Here is an 18,804-nt window from a genome sequence, read left to right on the forward strand (position 1 = left end):
TTTTCTGGTAGGAGAGGCTGTGTTCAAACACTGCACAGAAAACACATTGTTTGCTCTGGACCACTTCAGAGTGCAACCTAGTCTGACAGGGACATTGATTTATAGCTTAAAATAGCAGCACAGGGCTAAAAACTCCTAGAAGGCAGCAATAACTTTCCAAATCTGAACCTGCGCTCTTTTATCAAAGAAAGTGAGAAGCGTAGACTGTAACTCCCGACTCACGTTTTATTACCACGAGTGCTGCCCGTGCCACAAGAAACCGTGCCCGGGACACGCCAGAGGGCGGGCAGCGCTCACCCCGAGCCGTGCTGGGACCGGCAGCCGCGCTCCCACACGGGCGCTCCGGGGAAGTGGGGATTTATGTTCCTCTCTGCCTACGGCTTGTACCCCTTCTCCCGACACCACACCGCTCACCTAAGTGTATTTAAACAAGCTCCCGCTGTTACCACCACTCATAGCGGTAAAACCCGAGCCGAGGTTCACGCTCCCGGTACGTGCTGCCCCGCAGGGCCGCCGCCGCCTCAGCGCTGTCCCGCCGTGTCCCCTCAGCCGCTGAGGGGCGGCGCGCGGGGAGCGGGACGGCGCGGACAGCCCTCCCCACCCGAGCGCGGTCGAGAATCAGCGCCCGCAGCCTCTCGCCACTTTTCCTCACTGTGGGCGGAAGCGTTCGGGCCGCGCCCAGGGCGGACCGCGCAGAGCCGGCTGCGGTGAGAACGCACACCCCGCACGAAGCGGCGCGCCCCAGGCAGCCTGGGGACAGCGGGTCCGGCCAGGAGGGCCACCTCTCCTTCGACCACTCCCGTCCTAGTGGTGCCCAGCCCCACGCGCCCAGCCAGGCGGTCACGCTCCGCCTCAGCTCAACGCAGCGAACTCGCTCCGGCGGCGGGCGTGGCGCAGGAATCCCACCGCCCTCGCCCCCCGCGATCCCGGCACCCTGGCATTAACCGTCTCCTTATATGGACACCAGAATGTCTGACGTCATCTCGACGCTGGGAAACTAGCGCCCGCGCAACCAAGCTTGGTTGGGAAGGCGGGTGGTGCGGGAAAGGCGGGGGGTGGAGGGGAAGGAGGCTCTGGAATGTTGATGGACGCGGCGTTGCGCCACTGGGAGTGGGGGCCCGGCTCGGCCATTGGGCAAGGCGGCCGGGGGCGGGAGCCGCGGGCGGGGCGGGTTGTGGCGCTTGAAAAGCCGCCGCCTGGCTAAGGAGCGGTGCCAGTGTAGGGTGGGCGCTGCCAGCGGAGGGTAGGAGGGCAGCGAGTTCGAGTCCCGCCTCCGCGAGCCTAAGCCGGCAGCCGCTTCTCCGTGTGCCGCACTCCGCTCCGGGGCGAGGGGACCTCGGAGTGGGCGTTTGGTTTTCTGTTCTTCCTCCTTTTCCTCTTCGCGCGGAGGCCGCGGCTTTCTCTGTGGGGCGCCAGCCCGCAGGGACAGAGTTTGCCAGGAGTTTGTGCCGAGTTCGGGCCCCGGCCCCCCACCCCGCCGCCGCCATGCCCGTCTTCCACACGCGCACCATCGAGAGCATCCTGGAGCCGGTGGCCCAGCAGATCTCCCACCTGGTCATCATGCACGAAGAGGGGGAGGTGGACGGCAAGGCCATCCCGGACCTCACCGCCCCCGTATCGGCCGTGCAGGCCGCTGTCAGCAACCTGGTGCGGGTGAGTAGCGGCGGCTGGCCCGCCTCCTCCGCGCCTTCTCCTGGGAACGACTTTGGCCGCCGCGGCCAACTTGGGAGTGCGGCGGCGCCCGCCCAGCCCGGGTTGTCGCGGACAGGTGTCCCGGGCCCCGCCCCGTGAGGAGCGGCTGGGCGCGGTGCTGGGGCCCAGGAAAGGGTTAAGTTGGAAGGCTGGCTGGACCTCTGCGGCTCCCGCCTGTAAGCCGCCGTCGTTTGTTCCCGCTCCGGCCGGCGGAGGAGCCGTGAGAGCCGTGCAGCGGAGCAGTGAGTTTGTCCCAAGAGCGAGTTGCTCGCCGTCTCGGAGTGAAGAGAAGCCTATGCCCACCTGAGGCGAGGCATCCCATTAAAGTGCAGTAAAGCGCGGTAGTTGCTGCTTTCATACCCGCCCCGAAACGCTTCACAGATGGCTCTGATACGCTGCGTGGTTCTTTGCTGCCTAGGAAACTCCTATTTTAAGTGTATGCGCTATAAAAGGCAAAATACTTACTTGGCGTGAGCCTATCCAAAAAATCCCAAACCCAACCAATAATAAAGCCCCGACCTCCCAGGCATTTGGGTTTCATTTTTAAATCGGTGGGGGCTGGCCCTTCCTTATCAGTGCAGAAGTTGAGGCGGGACAGACCTGTGGCTTCCAGGCAAAGTCTGGAGCTGTGAATCGTTCTTGTTACTTAGCCTCGAGTGTGAGTTACTGTTTGCTTGTGGTGAGCTAAAGGTGACGGAAATTTGGCCTACTCTTTCGACTTGTTGAAAGCGGTTATGCATAGCTTGTCTCTTTAAGATCTGAGTATTTGCAGTATGGACACTGCAGTGTGAGAAGTGCAAGTGACTAATACATTTGAAATGTTTCAGTCCTATTAGCACTTTTATAATAAACAAAAGAATAACGAACTGTTGCAAAGCAGAAATACTTTCTTTGATATAGAAAGCACTGTGACATTGCCTACTCTTCTACTGCATTAAGAATTACCTGGTAACACTTACCTTACACCTTTGTTAAGCTTGTTTACAAGTACTGAATACATGTTCCTTGCTCATTTTGAATCCTGTTAAATTCTGAAGTCGTTCCTAGCAAAAAATAACTCTTGCCAGTAAATGAATAAATGGAAAGGTACCTCTTGCTGCCTCTTTGCCTTAAAATGAGTAGCTATGCAAGTTAAAATACTGTGTCGCTGTTAACCAATGTTTGAGTGCACTGAAATCATGAGACTTGTGGGTATAAGAAGCTGTCAGGATGACTAATGTATGTGATGTGTTAATCATGTTTTGGCCTGTACTACTGGCTGCTGCTAGAATAACTTGCCACTTGGAGGTTTTGCAGTTTACTACAGTGTAACTAGGTTTCTTGGTCGCCATGACTATAAATATTACAGACTGTCTAGAATACTTGTGCTTCTTGCTGACTATAGCAGCCACTCATCTCTTTATGAAGAGCAGTTGTTCTGCAGCAGTTCACTGATGTAATAGGTGTTTTGGCTGTAAGGGTGCGAAGCCTGTGCGTATGAAATACTTTTCCTTGAAAGGAAGGACATTGGAATAATGCTTTGCTTCTCTGAGCTAACCCTGTAACCCTGGGTTGTGTGACTATTTTTCTTCACCCCACCTTTATCTCAAAAGAAACTTGATCTGATAAAATTTCATTTATTAGAGAAATACAGAAACAGATTTAGTTTCCTTCTGCAGCTTGCTAATGCTAGATCTTTCATTTTGGACTGTTTTGGAAGCCTCTGTTTTTCTCTTCTTGTCTGCTGGTTTGATAAAAGGAATGATTGTTGAATTATTTTTTCTGTGTTTATTCACAAAGAGCCAATAAAAGTGGGGTAATCTGAGGTGATAGTTACCATGAAGATACCCTGATCTGCTAAAATACAGCTTTGTCTATATTAGGAAAAGTGCAGAATTGATGTTCTCATTCCTATCTGAAGCTCTGTTTTCAGTGCATTGCTCTGAAGTGTAAAGGTGATTTATGAAACAGCAGTTTCACAGGAGCAGGAGAATTTGTGCAGACAGGTTCTCGAATTACGAGCCTTCTGGTGGCTTCCTAGGTGACAGCAAAGATGGAGTTGTCAGTGCAACCAAGAGAATAATGTGGTGCTGGCTTGGTTTGTTGCTTGCTGTCTGCTCAGGGTTCTCAGTGTAGTGTGAGTATCACAAAGCACATAAAGAAAAGTACTGAGAAGCAGGGAGTTTTTTAGTGATAAATTTTCATATACAGCAGCATTACTCTCCAGCTACCCAGCCTATAGTAAGGATTCTGCAGTTTGGAAAATGCAATATTTAATTGATCTAACTATCATGTGTGTGTAATTGCTGGTAGCGGTGCTTGAAGGCCTTGAAGATGTACTGTGCTGAAGGCCTAGAAGATATTTCCTAGTGCATTTTCCCTCACAGTATGACTATATGGCTGTAAGGAAGGACCTGTGTGCAACAACTTGAACATTCCTGAGATGGAGCTAGCACAATACACCACTCAAGATGGAATAGAGGTTGATAGATATGACAGTCTTACATTAGGACTATTAGGTGAGTCAAAAGGGTCCTCCTCCTAAATACCCTGACTGGAGACCTTTATAAGAGAACTCTTCCTTTGGCATGCATTTCTGTATTTCCTGTCATTAATGGTTCTGCTGTGTTTCAAGGTTTGCCTGAAGCCATCTTAAATTACATACCTTTTTTAATGTAAAGTTTGCACACTCAAGTGGACCTATCCTAGAGATACTGCCTTGTCAGAACCTAATTGTAAAGTGATTGTGGAGAAGAGATGGTCCAAGTCATTGTTGAAGTTAATGAAATAACTAAATCTTTTACAAGTTAGTCATTGCTGTAGTAAAATACCAAAGCAAGACTTGGTACTCTTTCCAATATGCGACAGTTTGCTTTTACTGATTATTTTGTATCTTGATTATTTTGGGAATCTTTTGCACAATAATTCTCAAATTGTTTTGAAGCATTTTGATGAAGTTTCTTAACTGTGGTGTGAAGTTCTTGTTGCCTGTGCAAAAATATAATGTGGAGGTAACATCAGAAGCTTTTTTACATGGAAATCAAATTTGACTGGAGGCAGGAATTTGAGGGAGAGGTTCAGATACCACAAGACTACAAATGTACTAAATTGGTCCTTCTTTTAACTGAAAATCTTAATGTTTGTATTGGCCTGTATTTATAGTGGATGTGTGCCTCTTATGGGAAAGAAGGTTGGCATTTGGTATTTCTTTTATCTAAAAGATGTGACACTGTAAATCAGCAGAAGTGGTGCTGGTGGTGGGTAATAGTCAAGGCTCCCTAATAGGTATGGAATAATTTTGAGCTTGCTAAATATCCTATTAGTTTAGAGGAGAGTGAAATTTTGAGTTTTAACTAGTCAAATTTCCCAGGGAGGAAATTAACCATGTGGTGATTTTCTAGTTGTTTTAGGCTTTCTCCCCCCCTCCCCCAATTGTTTTGTTTTCTTGGTTGGGTTTTTTTTTTTTTTTTTTTTTTTACTTCACCAGACTTTTAGCCTATTTTAAAAATAAGGATTTTATCAAGGATGGCTGATGATAATGCAGAAATCGTGATCCAATCACACATTATATATATGGTTTTATTTCATGGAGGAGAAAAAAACCTGCTACTTGGCAGCAGTGAATTTACAAGCGTTTATGTTCAGACCAATGTTATATTATTGCCAAAGAGAGAAAGCAAATTCTACCCTGATGTTGTAAGCTCCATAGTGCTTTGTATGGATCCTGGCAGTCTGTCAGTACAGGCAGAGCCTGCTCTGGTCACTTCTCTCTGCTGTTCCACACAGAGCTGCCTCAGAGCAGTGTTGCTGTTGCTCTGCCAAATGCCAACAATACCATGGGTGAGGCTGCTGAGTTTGACAGATTAGGTTGTAATTCTGTGCATGAAAATTAAGGTAGTAGAAGGGACTTGGGAAGCACACAATTTAAAATACTGGAGCAGGCTCAGCAGCTCAAGGAGGTGTTGGTTTTTCAGAGTCTGGGCTGGTGAATGAGGTCAATGGCCTAAAAGACCTGCTTTATCTGAGACCAGTTGCTTGAGACTTACCCTGTGTTCATGTCCTTAATTTTCATGGAGCTTGGGGCATCTGAGCAAAGTGACACTCCTATGAAATCTCATGGTGGAAGATTTAAGACGCTAATGGTAACAAGTGAATTTCAGAACAGGGATCTGCTCTGAAAAAACAGTGCTTGTCTATTTGATGATGCAACTTCTGCCATTCCATCCTGTGTGTTGTCCTTTTATGTGTGAGTCTACTTCACAAGTGTGTCTATGCTTCCAGTTTCTATTAATTATTTTTTTAATGGGAAAAAAATGCTTTACTTGCTATTAAATTGCTGATGACCACATTTCTTAAGAAGATATTATTGTTGTATGCTGTGATATGACTTTATTTACTTACTGAGGTTTGGAGGCTTATGAAGCACTACTGACACCTCTCAGCTACTAGCCAGGGCTAGCCAGGTCAGGCCTGACTAGGTCAGGCTAATCATCAGGAAGGGTCTCTTAGATTATAAGTCTCCTGTCTCATAGTCAAGGTTTATCAGATGTTTCCTTTAAGTAGGTCTGGGCCAAGTACTATTTTAAAATGTAAATAAAAGCACTCTAGAGTAAGATTAAGCTTGACTGGAGATTGTACTGGATGGGAACAAGACCCTGTACTGCTGGGTCAAAGTCACATGTGTCAAAGGTTTTTATGATTTCCTAAAGTTGTGAGGTTGGTCTCCTTCACCTACCACCAGCTGAAGCCCACCCCATCTAGGCACAACTAAAAGTACCCAGATAGCTCTTAAAACAGATGGAATTAATACCAGTACTTCAGCAGAGAAATAAAGTTTAAACTAAACAAAAGAGTTAACAGAGGGAGTGTTGCATTTACTGTAGCTGTAGCAGCTGTCCTGTCTCAGCAGAGGAAGAAGCAGCAATCACCTGAAGCCACTGGCATGTTCTGTCTGCATCCAGGGCCTCTGACAGGTGAGAAGTTGCCTGGCGTTGTAGGGTCATTTGGAAAGGGATATCCATCTTCCCTGGCCAGGCTGTAAATTGTCCACTGATACCTGCCAACCACCAGCTTGGAAAACACCTGTTTAAATGAAATTGTGAAGGATGCAGCCTGCCTTGAAATCCTTGCCATGATTTCAGCAGCAAAAGTCAAATACACAGGTAACACCTGGAATGAGGAGAAGTGCTCTGTTGAGGAGAGTGGATGGTAAAGCAGCTTTATCATCCTAAGTTTTCTTTGGCATAGCTGGCTTGCCTGTAACTCGGGCTACAAAGATAGGAGTGAGCTGTTGTGAGCAGCTTAGAGTTTCTCATTTTTTGAGGAGCAAAATTAGCTTGCAATATGTTTATATATCTTGGAAAAGGATGGAGAAGAAAGGAAAAAGATAAGCTTTTTTCCTTGCAGAATTTCTACACAGCACAAAAGATGACTCTCAAGGAGGCTGTGGTTTTTGCATTTTTCCTTGATGTTTGTAACTTGTCATGGGATATGTATAGACCTGTGCCTCCCTATTTCCAGTTTATTATGTTATGTTTTGAAGCTGAAAGAAATGGTTAAAAGAGCAGATAATCTGAACTCTACAGAGCTCCAAATTACTAGCAAGTGAATGAGCACTAGAATAAGCTTGAAGATCTCATTAGAGAATGTCTTTACACTACACCTTTCTAGGTCTTACCTGTGAGTAGTAGAAAACAGATTGGTGTTTTACAAATAATAATAATAATTTCCCTGGTTTTAAAATTAGAACATCTTTTTTCAGTGCACAGCGATTTCTTCAGGGATCATTTACCATTCTGGGAACTGTGGCCATGTGCTCTGAGAAAGTGGATAAACCCCATCAGGCTGTGTGTATGGGAGGAGCTGGGAGAAGAGTGATTAATGAGACAGAAAGCAACTTTGTAATAACAAAAGCACATCATAAACTTATTTCTTGCTTTTATCTGTTAGGAATCATCTTTACATAAGTGATTAGTTTGATTTGAATGGAATCATCTCTTTGTTGTGTTATTGTGTTTGGATACTTAATTTATTCCAGTCTCCTCCATCAGCTTTAAAAGCAATCTTTTGTTCTCTCTTCCTTTAAATGTACATAGAGATTGTTAAATGTGTCCTCATATGCAGCTTGCTTTTTTGGCCATAAAAACTGAGACTATTATTGTGGAATGGATAGTCTTTAAGTGGCAGTTGGATTAAAAAGTTCCATATGCCAAGAATCTGGTGAATACCACTTCTGCTTTTAAAACTTACTAAAATGCTTTTTTCTGCAGTGCTTACTAAATGTTTTTCCCACCAGTGTGGGAAGAGTTAAACTCATGTTAAGGACCAGTGTTTTTTAGCCATTTGTTCTTCCTGATTTAGTCTTGTAACATTTAGTCTTGTAACTTTAGAGAGTGATGTAATTTTGCTTTGTATTTTGAAACACAGAGATACTTTTCTCCACATAGTGATATTGGACTGCTCATTCAGGCAGGCCTCCTGCCACTTGGGCTTGTCTTCCTGCTCATCAGGATGAACCAGCTCTCCAGAATTTCTCTTTCTAGGACTGTGTTCTATGTGATTTCTCCAGTTAGGTCCCTGAAGAGGCTAAATTTGGTTCTGAAGCTCAAGCTCTGATTTGTCTTTTTCCTTTCAGGATTCTTAGTTCTACCATTTAATGGTTACTCCACCTGTCATTGGCATTCCCAATCAATTCTTCTGTTTCTAACAGCAGAGCCTTCCTGCCTTCACCTCCTCACTCTATATCTACCAGTAAAAGATAATTAGAGCTTACAGTCTGTGAGAGGAAAGGTACAGGCAAGCAGTTTTCATACTAAACTGAATTTTTGGGATGGCTTAAGAAGGTTTCATTTCAGCAAGTATCATGCTTAATCTTTGACCTAAGGTACATATGGTGCATAAATAAAATGGTGAATAGCAGAGCTGAGAAAGCACTGCTTTGGTGAAATTGACAAGCTTTATGTTCAGATATCTTTGTGTATGCAGCTTAAAATGTTTGGGTATGTTGCAGCTGTTCTGGTCTCATTGCTCAATGTTTAACACGTGTTTGTGGGAATAGTAAAATGCAATGGTATTCAGTTTGAACTTCATTTTAGTAGCTGAACCTTAGAATGAGCTAGACACAAGCCTGCCCCTCCTTAAATGCTGAAAAGCATGCAAGAAAAGAGCCATGGCCATTAATTTCATAAATTGAGTATGTGCTACAGTACAGTGTGAGAAATGGTGAGTACAGAAGTGCTACAGTAGCAGTGTCAGAAATGGTCGTGTGTTCTCACCCCTGAACAGATGAGGCACTCTGGTCACCTTGGTTAAGTCATTGTGTGATGGGAAACTGATAAATGTTCTCAGCCTTTCTTTTTGAATGGGTGCATCAAAATGGAAGCCTATTAAAGGCTGAGCCAGGAACGTCCATATCAAATATCAACTTCTTGCCCATTCTCATCTTTCATCTATTTGCCAGGTATCAGCTCTTCAGTGTCAGAAGTCTGACTCTTCCTGTCAAGCAGAGGAGCTGTTAAATCTGTCATCTAGAACTTATTTCAGCCAGGTTGCTGCTAGTTCTGGCTTCCAGACTTTTCCTGAATTTTCAAGAGGCTGCACATTGCAGCTGTTTTAGAGGAGGGAAGCATTAATAAAGCTTCCTTCTTTTATGCAGGTTTTGTTTTGTTCACCTGTACGAATCCTTGCCAGAAGGAGCAGAAACTGACTTTGACTAGACTGATAGTCAGTACATGTGGGTCACAGAGATGTTGTGAGCTGTGAGCATTTTGGGTGGATTTGGTTCCTGGTGACCACAAGCTTACAGTTAGAACAAATGGACTTCTTATAAATGTGTATGATAGCTGTGTGTTCATGGGCAAGGAATGGTTAAGCTCTTCAGTGCAAAATGGGGTGTAGTAATACATAACTGAGTGAAAAACCTTGCAAGTTGCTAACAGACATTCGTGTACTTGATTAGAGGAGGTTTTTAATTCTGAGCTGTGTGATGCACTGAATATTTATCTAAAGAGTTATCACTAGAAAAAGATTGCTGCATCAAGCACCCAGATGGAAGTTACTGAAGTTTAACTTGTTTTGGTGTGCCTGTTTGTGATTAAAATCATAGGGGTTTTTGTAACTTTGGTCAAGATAAATCACAAAAGGTGCTTCACATTTCAGCCTCTGAGTGTGTGTACAGGTGTCTGTTCGTCCTTCAGCTAAGTCTTCAAAAGCTTTTGGTTTTACACTTTATAAGAAGTTTTCCTCCAAGTATTGCTTTTTCAAATCACTGCATAACCCTTACAGGTTTTTAGGTGAGCTAACAAATTAAACTGACTAGTGTTTGGACTACAGTAATAATCACTTTCACGAGCATAGCTGTCTTTGCAGCTTTTGCAGCACAATAGTTGTGCTGAATAACAGAAACAAATGAATGAGGTTTCTCTGGAACTATGCAGTAGTAGCAAAAAGGTCATTATTTATTTAGCTTGCTCTGATACAATGACAAAAAATGGTTTGTGAAGGCCTAGTAATTGCCAAACCATTGGCTTAACTGTAGCAAGTGAAGTGGTCTTTGAGTCTTTGCCACACCTATAAAATGCTCCCTTTTCCTCAAGAAAGTCAAAGCATGGTGAAGAGGAACCTCAGTAAATTTTAGGTAGGTTTCACTTCAGTTTTTCTCTGAGTAAAAAAAAAACATAATAGCATGACATTTCTTATTTTCTCTTTAATGTAACTAAATACTGTTGTAGCCAATTAGAAGATTTCATTTAAAATGTAAACGATAATTTACACCATGAACTTAGTGTCCACTAGAAATAGCTGTTAGACAAGTAAAGTGAGACTTAGAAAAGACAAATTGTCCAGTGTGCTACAGAAGGTGGGTAATTGCTATAGAACTCTGTGTAGCATGTATCTTGCTGGTCAAGATACATTTGCTGTTGCAGAGCTTATGCCAAAAGATTTAATGCTCTGAATTTCTGTTGCTTGAGTCATATATTAGTGAGCATGTGAAGATATTTTCAATATATTAAAGACATAGTGAAGAATATTACTTTATCAATAAAGGAATTCTAGATGAGTGGTTTTTTCCTTATTCTGTTTTCCTGCAGGGAACCATTACTGCCATGAACATAGAGAGAAAAACAATCTGTTCTCTGGAACCACTGATCCTCTAGGACAGAGCTGATAAGGGAAGTAGTGCCACTCTTTCTGTGCAAGAGGGAAAATCAGTGTTGAATGGTCTGGTTTTCAGAAGTCAGTACAAGTATAACAACTGGAAGATCCTAAAATTCAAGGCCTGGTAGCCATCCTACATTTTCAGTTGTGACACTTTTAAATGTCTCATTTAGGTAGCAATACCTGTCAAATCAGCAGTGTTTTCAAAAAGTAAAATGGGTTATAAAAGGCAACAAGAGATTTTGTAGTTAATTAGGCAAAGGGAAATTGAGGCACTTCTATTGGATATCTGCCTTGTAGCTGATACAGTCAGTTACTACATCAGTAACTGTAGAGAAAGAAACTGCACTACTGTTCTACATTTGAAAGTTACTCAATAATAGAAAACACGTTTTGTCTTTGCTTTTTTTAGCTTCTTGAATCTCTGTGCCAGCACATGGGTAAATGGAATACTAACTTGTGATCTGTGAACAGTAATAAGTTAGTTTATCCTTCTGATGAAGGAAAAAACAGACTGGGTGGACTTGGTTATTATTTATGTGTAGCTATAACTTGGGTTGGTTTAGAGATGCTGCAGTACCATATTTATCTGTATCAGAATCACAGTTTCTTATAGGCAGCCCTGCTGTATCTGGAGCCGTATCTGCCTTCCCTTTGATATGATCTGCACGCTTCCTATGATGACACTTCTTACTATTACTCTTGCCAACAGGGCCAAAAAGCTTAAGATTAGTAAACTTTCTGGCTGCTTCTACTTGACTTAACACTTGAAGTGCTGGGAGGACAGGATACATCTGAGTTTCTGGGGCATGATGGAGTTCCTCATCTACCAAATCCTCTGCAACATGCAGATATTAGCACATTGTCAAAGCTGGTGTAAATCTACCAACAGAATCATGGTGTTTGGTTTCTTGTTTTTTCAGACAACCATCTGAATAATGAGAAAACATGATTTTAGAGCTAAGTTATCTTTTAGTACAGTCCTAGTATGTGTATACACAGGCAGCAGGATTTGTGTTAAGAGATACTCTGAAATTCTTTATCACAGATGTGAGTACATGGAAACGAACTGGAAGAGCTTTTGGAGTCTGCAGTACTGTTTGGTATGTGGTGTTGTCTTTAGATTTTCTTGTAAAGGTAGGTGTTAGCAGCTCATCTCATTTCTAGACTACAGTTGCTGTATCTTATTTTTTCTGGTGAGTTTTGTAAATGCCCAAGGGTTAGAGATTACTTAACATTATTTGACTGAAGTAGAGTTATAATGTCCTAAAGTAATTTTAATTTGAAGTATTGGTTTGGAAAAAGAAACTCTTCTTTTCATGAAAAACTAATTTCCAAATTAGAATAGTTCTGTTAAAAATATCACATAATCAATATGTGTTTACTTCTGTGAACTTAATCCTGTAATTCGCCAAACCATCCGGGCCTCAGCTCTGTACAGGTAACAGAGTTAGTAGGTACTAGCAACATGAAGAAGTTTTTTGGTATCCAGAGGATGTTGCTCTCTGTTTTCCATATGCTTCTTGTTTCATAGTTCTGTATTTTAAGTGGACAGCAGGATTTTCTTAGCCTTAAGCCAGTTAAATTTCTTAACCATCAGTGAAGACAGGTAGGTCAGTTTGCTGCTGCTGGGGACCAGATGGCTGGTGTGTTCTAATTTGCTTGCTTTGACTTTGGAATTGTACCCTGCCATGGGTGGAATGCAGTCTGCAGGGCAATCATGAGAAAAGCAGGAGTCAGGACACAGCTTCCATGCTGGCTGAAAGGACAGGGGATAGGCTCTGATTCACCAGTCTCTAGCATTGGGCCTGGCTTCAAGCCAGACTTGGGACTGCCTCACTGCTGGGATATGTGCACTGTTCATTTGGTGTAAACTAAAGGCAGGAGGAGAATTTAGCTGCACATTTCTTTGGACTGCTTTCCATCTCTAATTATATAGGCCTGTTCACCTACAGAGAAGTAGAAAACTCTAAAGCTTCTTAAAGCAGTGGTAAATTCACTGATTGCAATTGACATATCAATCCTGTTTATAATTCAAAGCAAGATGAGTGGAATGATGAAGAGATTGGAAATTTGGTTTTTTTAAAGGCTTCTGAGAACCTTTGAAGGAAAAACAAAAGTTTGTGTAAAAAAAAATAGTTGTAGCTGAAGACTCACTTTTTCAGTTGTATTAAATGTACTCAATTTTGAGATGTATTATAGATGTGACTGTGCAACGTAGGGATTGTTGTCACTGTAGAATTAAAGTAAATACCTAATTTTATTTTTTCAGGATAGACATCTAAAGAAATTTGTGAAGAAGTTGCAGGGAACTTGATAGGACTGAGCTGGTGAATAAAAAATTTTTGATTTGAGATTTAATGTGCCTACTATTGTCACAGTCCGTCCTGAAAGCAAGACATGGACTAATGCATAAACCAGGGAGTGGATTTTTATTGAGTTGTCCTCTGGTAAAGTTGCTTTTATAGCATACAGACTTAGATCCCTTTGTGTGGTACTTGGGTTTGTCAAGCAGAACTCATACTGCAGCTGATTTCTTGGGGGAGCCATGGGGGTAACAGCCAGGGCTGTTGTGTGTTCACTGGGTGATGGTGAAGGAATATTTTAAGGCTCCTTTCTAAAATGACAGATGTTTTAAATTAAGCTTCTGGAACATTGCAAGAACTAATTCTTCTAAGGTCATCTTCCCTTTTAACAGAGGAAATCATATAAGCTGTGAGGAAAATGTCTCTTCCAGCATTTGGCAAATTGTCAAACTAGTATTGTAAACAGAGGCTTTCAGAGGAATCTCTGTTTAAAAAATAAATAAAATGACCCTTAAACAATAAACTTTGGACTCCCATCTTAATTATTTTTGTCGTTTATTTGATGTGATACGCGCAGTTTTTACTTTCAAACTGCACAAGTGGAAAGGGCTGGATATTACTGGGTGTTTGTCCGTTTAAACAAACTCTCATAGAATTACAGAAGATGAAGTTATTTCTCCTTCTCACTGAGCAGCTGTTGTTTGTTTTATCTAAAAGGCTAAGAAGGTAGGCAAGGGAGCTTGTCTTACTTTTCCTGCAGCTGAAGCAAATATGACAAAAAACTGCAAAACTGCTTATAAGGAAGAAACTTGGCCAGAAAACCTTTTCTTTCTTTTCCATGAAGAAAATTCTCCACATGAGAAAGCCTAAAGCATGCTGGTTTTATACTAATCAGTGGCAAATAAGACTTGCAGGAGACTGATGAACAAGGTTAAAAGCAGGAGCAGGAAATCTCAATCTCTTCCTCCTGCTTATAGCTACATTCCTAGACAGTTTTCTGTGGCCGTATATATGCCCTCTGACTTTTGTGTGTCCCATTTCCTTTAAATTTCTTGACTTGTCTGCCTCTTGTTCCCTGCTTTTTGAGCAGGGAGCAAGAGGGAAGGTAGCTCACTCTTTATTCATCTGATTTGTCTGTAATCTCCAAAGAGTTTGGAAATGGGGTAGAAGTTGTAACTAGGAAACTGTCCTGGTCAGCTTTGCTTGAGAGCTCCCCTTACTCTGTGCAGTGTTGAAATTATTGTTATTTTAGTGTGTTAGTCAGGGCAGTTTCTTTGGAACCATGAGTAAGTGCCACTCCACCACTGTGTAATAGCAGAAGCTTCTGTATCAGTCTGTCACTTCCCAGTAAGTTAGGATCATCTTAAGAGGTAAGAATATCCAAACCCCAAGCAAGCATCCTGTCATTTTTTCTACATGTGTACTGTTGGCTAGAAATAAAATCTTTCTCAGGTGATTGTTTTATAATAGCATGAAGCTGGACAAGCTATCTGTCTGAAATAAGCAATAGATACTACATTTTCAAGGGAGAAAAAAATCCTCATTTTCTTGGTATTGGACTGTGAAGAAGGTGGTTGTTAACCTTGTGTTACACTGTGATGTGTCCAAAACTTGCTTAGGCCATGTAAAGTTCAATCTGAAGAAACAGGATCTGGTGAAAACTAAGTAGGAAACAAAGCAACAAAAACCCCTAACCACAAAGCTAGAAGGGCAAACTCACTGAACTTTTTTGAGGATGTATATTTTCACTCATTAATATGTCTTTGTTTTGAGACTCTTCCTGTGAAGTGTTATGTGGAGTACATTTGTTTTTTATGTTCTACTTCTATACCTTGGCAACAACTGCAAAGAGCAGTAAACGGAAAGGTTAAATAACCTATGCAAACAAGGTTTTCTATTTAAACAATGTCAGGAGTACATTCTATGTTGGTGCTTAAAACAAGGTTGAAAGTCCTTTTTACTAGAAAGGCAGTGTATCTTTTTAATTGATGCAACTTTGAAGCTCCTTGAAATCTTGTGTGCCTTCTGTGGTATACAGAGCTGAGGATATGGATGGACTTGGAAGAGAAACGTCACTGGAGTTTAGGACAGCTTTTTTGAGGATAAAAATCTCCACAGAAAACCCCCAAACAACAGAAGAGGAGTTGACTCTTATCCTATATGTTACTTCTATTTGAAGATTAAAGATAGCTTAATAGCTACTTCGCTAGCTATAGCAAAAAAGTGTATATATATATGTGCATCTGTAGACATATGAAGTAGATGTTATCAGCTACTTATAGGCAGCTGTATGCTTCTTTGAGTACTGAACCTAGATCTATCCTTTTATGGAAGAGACTTGTCCTTTCTAGAGTGAGTGATTACATGCTTTTTGTATGGTCTAATATACCTGGCCAATATAAAATAACAGTTGCTGAAATGACTGTCAACTTGAAGTGCCCCCCATGCTGTTTTATTTTTTGGCATTCTTTAAAGTTATACTTTTTCCAATATACTCAAGTGTATGCAGGTTGGTACAGCTGCAGGAAAATAAATCTTGAAGGGATGGTTCTTGTAAGTACAGTATTGCTTTTCATTTTCTCCTGTGAGACTCTTTTGTCTAACAATGTGTAATCCAGAGTTACTGAGAACTACTCAATTTTTTCTTATCATGTTGATGCACTTATCCATGCAAGCTTGTGGGAAATGTAAAGGATGTGTTTCCTGAGTGCAATGGAAATAATTAGAACAAAGCAGGCACACTCTCAGGTGGGCCATGAGATACATTTAGAATCATGCTCCTGAGGCATTGCCATGAAGTTCAGTAGTCAAAGCAACACTGCAGTGTTGTTTTCACCAGGACAGTGCATGACTGTTTGTAAACCTGCTGTGAACACAAGAGACAGAAACCTACCATAAAATTCAAGATATTTAACTTTTTTGCACTTTCATTACTTTTAAATATCTGTGTGACTAATTGTGATTGTAGTACTAATAGAGGAAAAAAAAAAAAAGAAGCAGGCTATGCTCAATGTCTTTGAAGCAAGTAAAATACTCAGGCCAATGGACTTCTGTGAAGTTCTTCTGAAAAGGAGCAGACCAGGGAGACAGTTTTTGGCAAGCAGCAAAAGTTTGCAAGGAAACAGTGGTTCTGGAAGGCTGTAAGCATTAGAATTGGCAAGTGCTGTGCATACTGACACACTGCATCTTCTGTCCAAAGCCAGTGAATCTTTAAGCACCAGCTGATCAGGGATTTTCAGAGCTATCTTGTCTAGCTTGAGCAGGTCTGGCAGCTCTTAACACAAAGTGGTGTCTGATTTAAAGACCTTCTGCTTTGTGATGCCTTTCTGAATAGCTTATTCAGCTGGAAAATACAGCGAACAAAGGAGCTGGAAATATTTTGTCAAGTTGGTGATCTCACAGTTCAGAGAGTCAGCTCCCAATTATAAAGACTTCTATTGTGTAACACAAGAGCTAGTGTATAGAAAGCTCCAGATCTTACTCTCTTTCTTTATTGGCTCCTGCATAATTATTTTTTGCCTAAAGGATGGTGTGGATGTGGGGTGCATTCTCAGTAATTAACTACATTTTCCTAATAGACTAAGTTGCTAGCAAAAGGGGGGTAAAATTTTTTATCTTTGAATTTGATTTCTGACTTGTGAATATTAGGACAGAGGGAAACCTTCAGAGAATAAATTTTTACAACTAAGTGCAGGAGAAAACCAGTATTGTTTCTGTGGAGAGTAGGAGAAGGGAGAAGTGTCTTGGTGTGTCCTCATTTAATTTAGCAGAGATGTTGATAGGAAACAACTTATGATTTCTGAAGCATTAAGTTAACCACAGTATATAGTGATCTCAAAAGTAAACACAGCAACAGGAACCTGGTGAAAGGAGCTGTCATTAGTACAAAGTGCTTTTTAATTATTTATTTATTTATTTCACTATTTGCTTTTATCTGGCCTTGACATTGAAATTTTGATTTTTAAGTATGTCTGTTTTCTCCTGCAGGTTGGAAAAGAGACTGTGCAGACAACAGAAGACCAGATCTTGAAAAGGGATATGCCACCAGCATTTATCAAGTAAATTAATTTTATTTTAAATCTTGTGTTGTGTGTACAGGAACAACCTCTTTGGCAGCAGGGATTTGTCTTGTTACATTCTGTGTATATAAGTCCATATATATGGTATTTCTTCCTTTAAAAATAGTTACAAAAATTAATCAGGGTAACAATGGTACTTAGCTGTGTGCTCCTGTAGGTTTGCCTGAAGTGTCAGAGACAATGTGGTGTCTCAATCTTTTTCTATTTACTTGGCTGATGGGAAAATGTGAATTTGTCAGTATAGGCAGCTGATAGCATAACTGCCTGGAGATCTAAGACATTTGAAGAGCAGTGACTTACTGCAGGCAGTGCAGTAGACAGTCCCCTTACAGCAGACATTCTTAATTGCATGTCTTGGTGTAAAGGACATCTTTCTCCTTCTGTTGCCTTAAGCCTTAAAAATGATCCATCACACCTTGTTGTGGGGTTTCCAAGCTGCTTATTGCCAGACCTCTATTGAAGTAACTTTCTTCTACTACCTATAGGAACCTCTTTGTTAGAATTGTCCAGTGTATACAGAATTTCTGAGTATTTTACTGTTATTTCCAAACACCAAACAGGCAGATAGTCAAAACAAGAAAGCATTGAGACAACTGGGAAAATAATAAAAGGGAGAAGGGAGGTGATGTCTAAGGAGAAAATTTGTGGTAGGCAGTGAATAAGGATTTAGTTTATTGCACTGTAGGGTGACAAAACAAATTACTAAAATAATGCTTAGGATGAGGTGGTATTAGCATATGAGTTCAAGAATGAAGTAGCTGAATTATTAGTGAAGTAGCCTGTCACTTGAGACCACCAGTATGTCTATCAAAGTGATGCTACAGCCTGAGAAACTTTCTGGGGAAATCTGGGGAACAGGAGATGTATAGGTCTGGTGTACTTTTGGAATAAATGATTAGAAATTCTGTATTAGAGAACAGAAGGAGCTCACCTATATATAGTGTGCTTTGGGTGAACTGACAGTGTTTCTGTGGAGGGAAATTCTGCCTTATAAATCTATTGGTATTCTTAGAAATATTGCCAACAGGGGAAAGGGTAGTCCAGGTAATACAGTATACACTGATTTCCAAACTTGGCAGGTGAAGGTGAAGGCTTTTAAGAAGGTGAAGTAGCTGCAGAGTAGTTAGAAATTTTTTTGTGTGAGAAAGGAAATTGAAAGTGGAAGAAAAGATGATATGGTTAACCCTGACAATGGCAGGAGAAAATCAGTAGGACTGTGGAGCTATTGGTTGGGATTGTGCTTTTCACCATGTTAATAAATGTTCTGGAGACCAGGCTGACTTGGGAGGCAAAAGTACTTAGTGAAAAGTGCAAGTCTTATGCAGGGCAGAGAGGTTAATGGATGACTCTGGGAAATTACAGTACCTTAATTGAAGTGACTTGATGTTAAGTATGGATTAAATTACTTCTAAATATCTGAAATTTTGCATGCTTGGGAGAGCAGCAGGTCTAATGGCAGATAGGATGATTGAACTGACCATTACCAATAATGAGCAAAGACTGGTGAGAGCCTCCTTACCTGTTCATGATGTAAAAGTAAATAAAATATTAGATTATCATCAAAGAATGAGAGATAAAAATGTCACAATATT

At 41.5% G+C, this 18,804-nt stretch overlaps 1 protein-coding gene across 2 annotated transcripts in view; it reads left to right on the plus strand.

Moving 5' to 3' along the window:
* Positions 1 to 1,226: 1,226 nt before the first annotated feature.
* VCL (vinculin) overlaps positions 1,227 to 18,804 on the plus strand; it is a 53,031-nt gene continuing 35,453 nt past the window's right edge. For both annotated transcript variants that reach the window (XM_059477336.1, XM_059477335.1), the window contains exons 1-2: positions 1,227 to 1,653; positions 17,121 to 17,191. In XM_059477336.1, the coding sequence (XP_059333319.1) occupies positions 1,486 to 1,653; positions 17,121 to 17,191 (239 nt within the window). In that variant the 5' untranslated portion in view covers positions 1,227 to 1,485. The remainder of the gene's footprint in view (positions 1,654 to 17,120; positions 17,192 to 18,804) is intronic.

The sequence above is a fragment of the Ammospiza nelsoni genome, chromosome 8 (genome assembly GCF_027579445.1).
Source record: "Ammospiza nelsoni isolate bAmmNel1 chromosome 8, bAmmNel1.pri, whole genome shotgun sequence".
NCBI classification, from domain to species: domain Eukaryota; kingdom Metazoa; phylum Chordata; class Aves; order Passeriformes; family Passerellidae; genus Ammospiza; species Ammospiza nelsoni.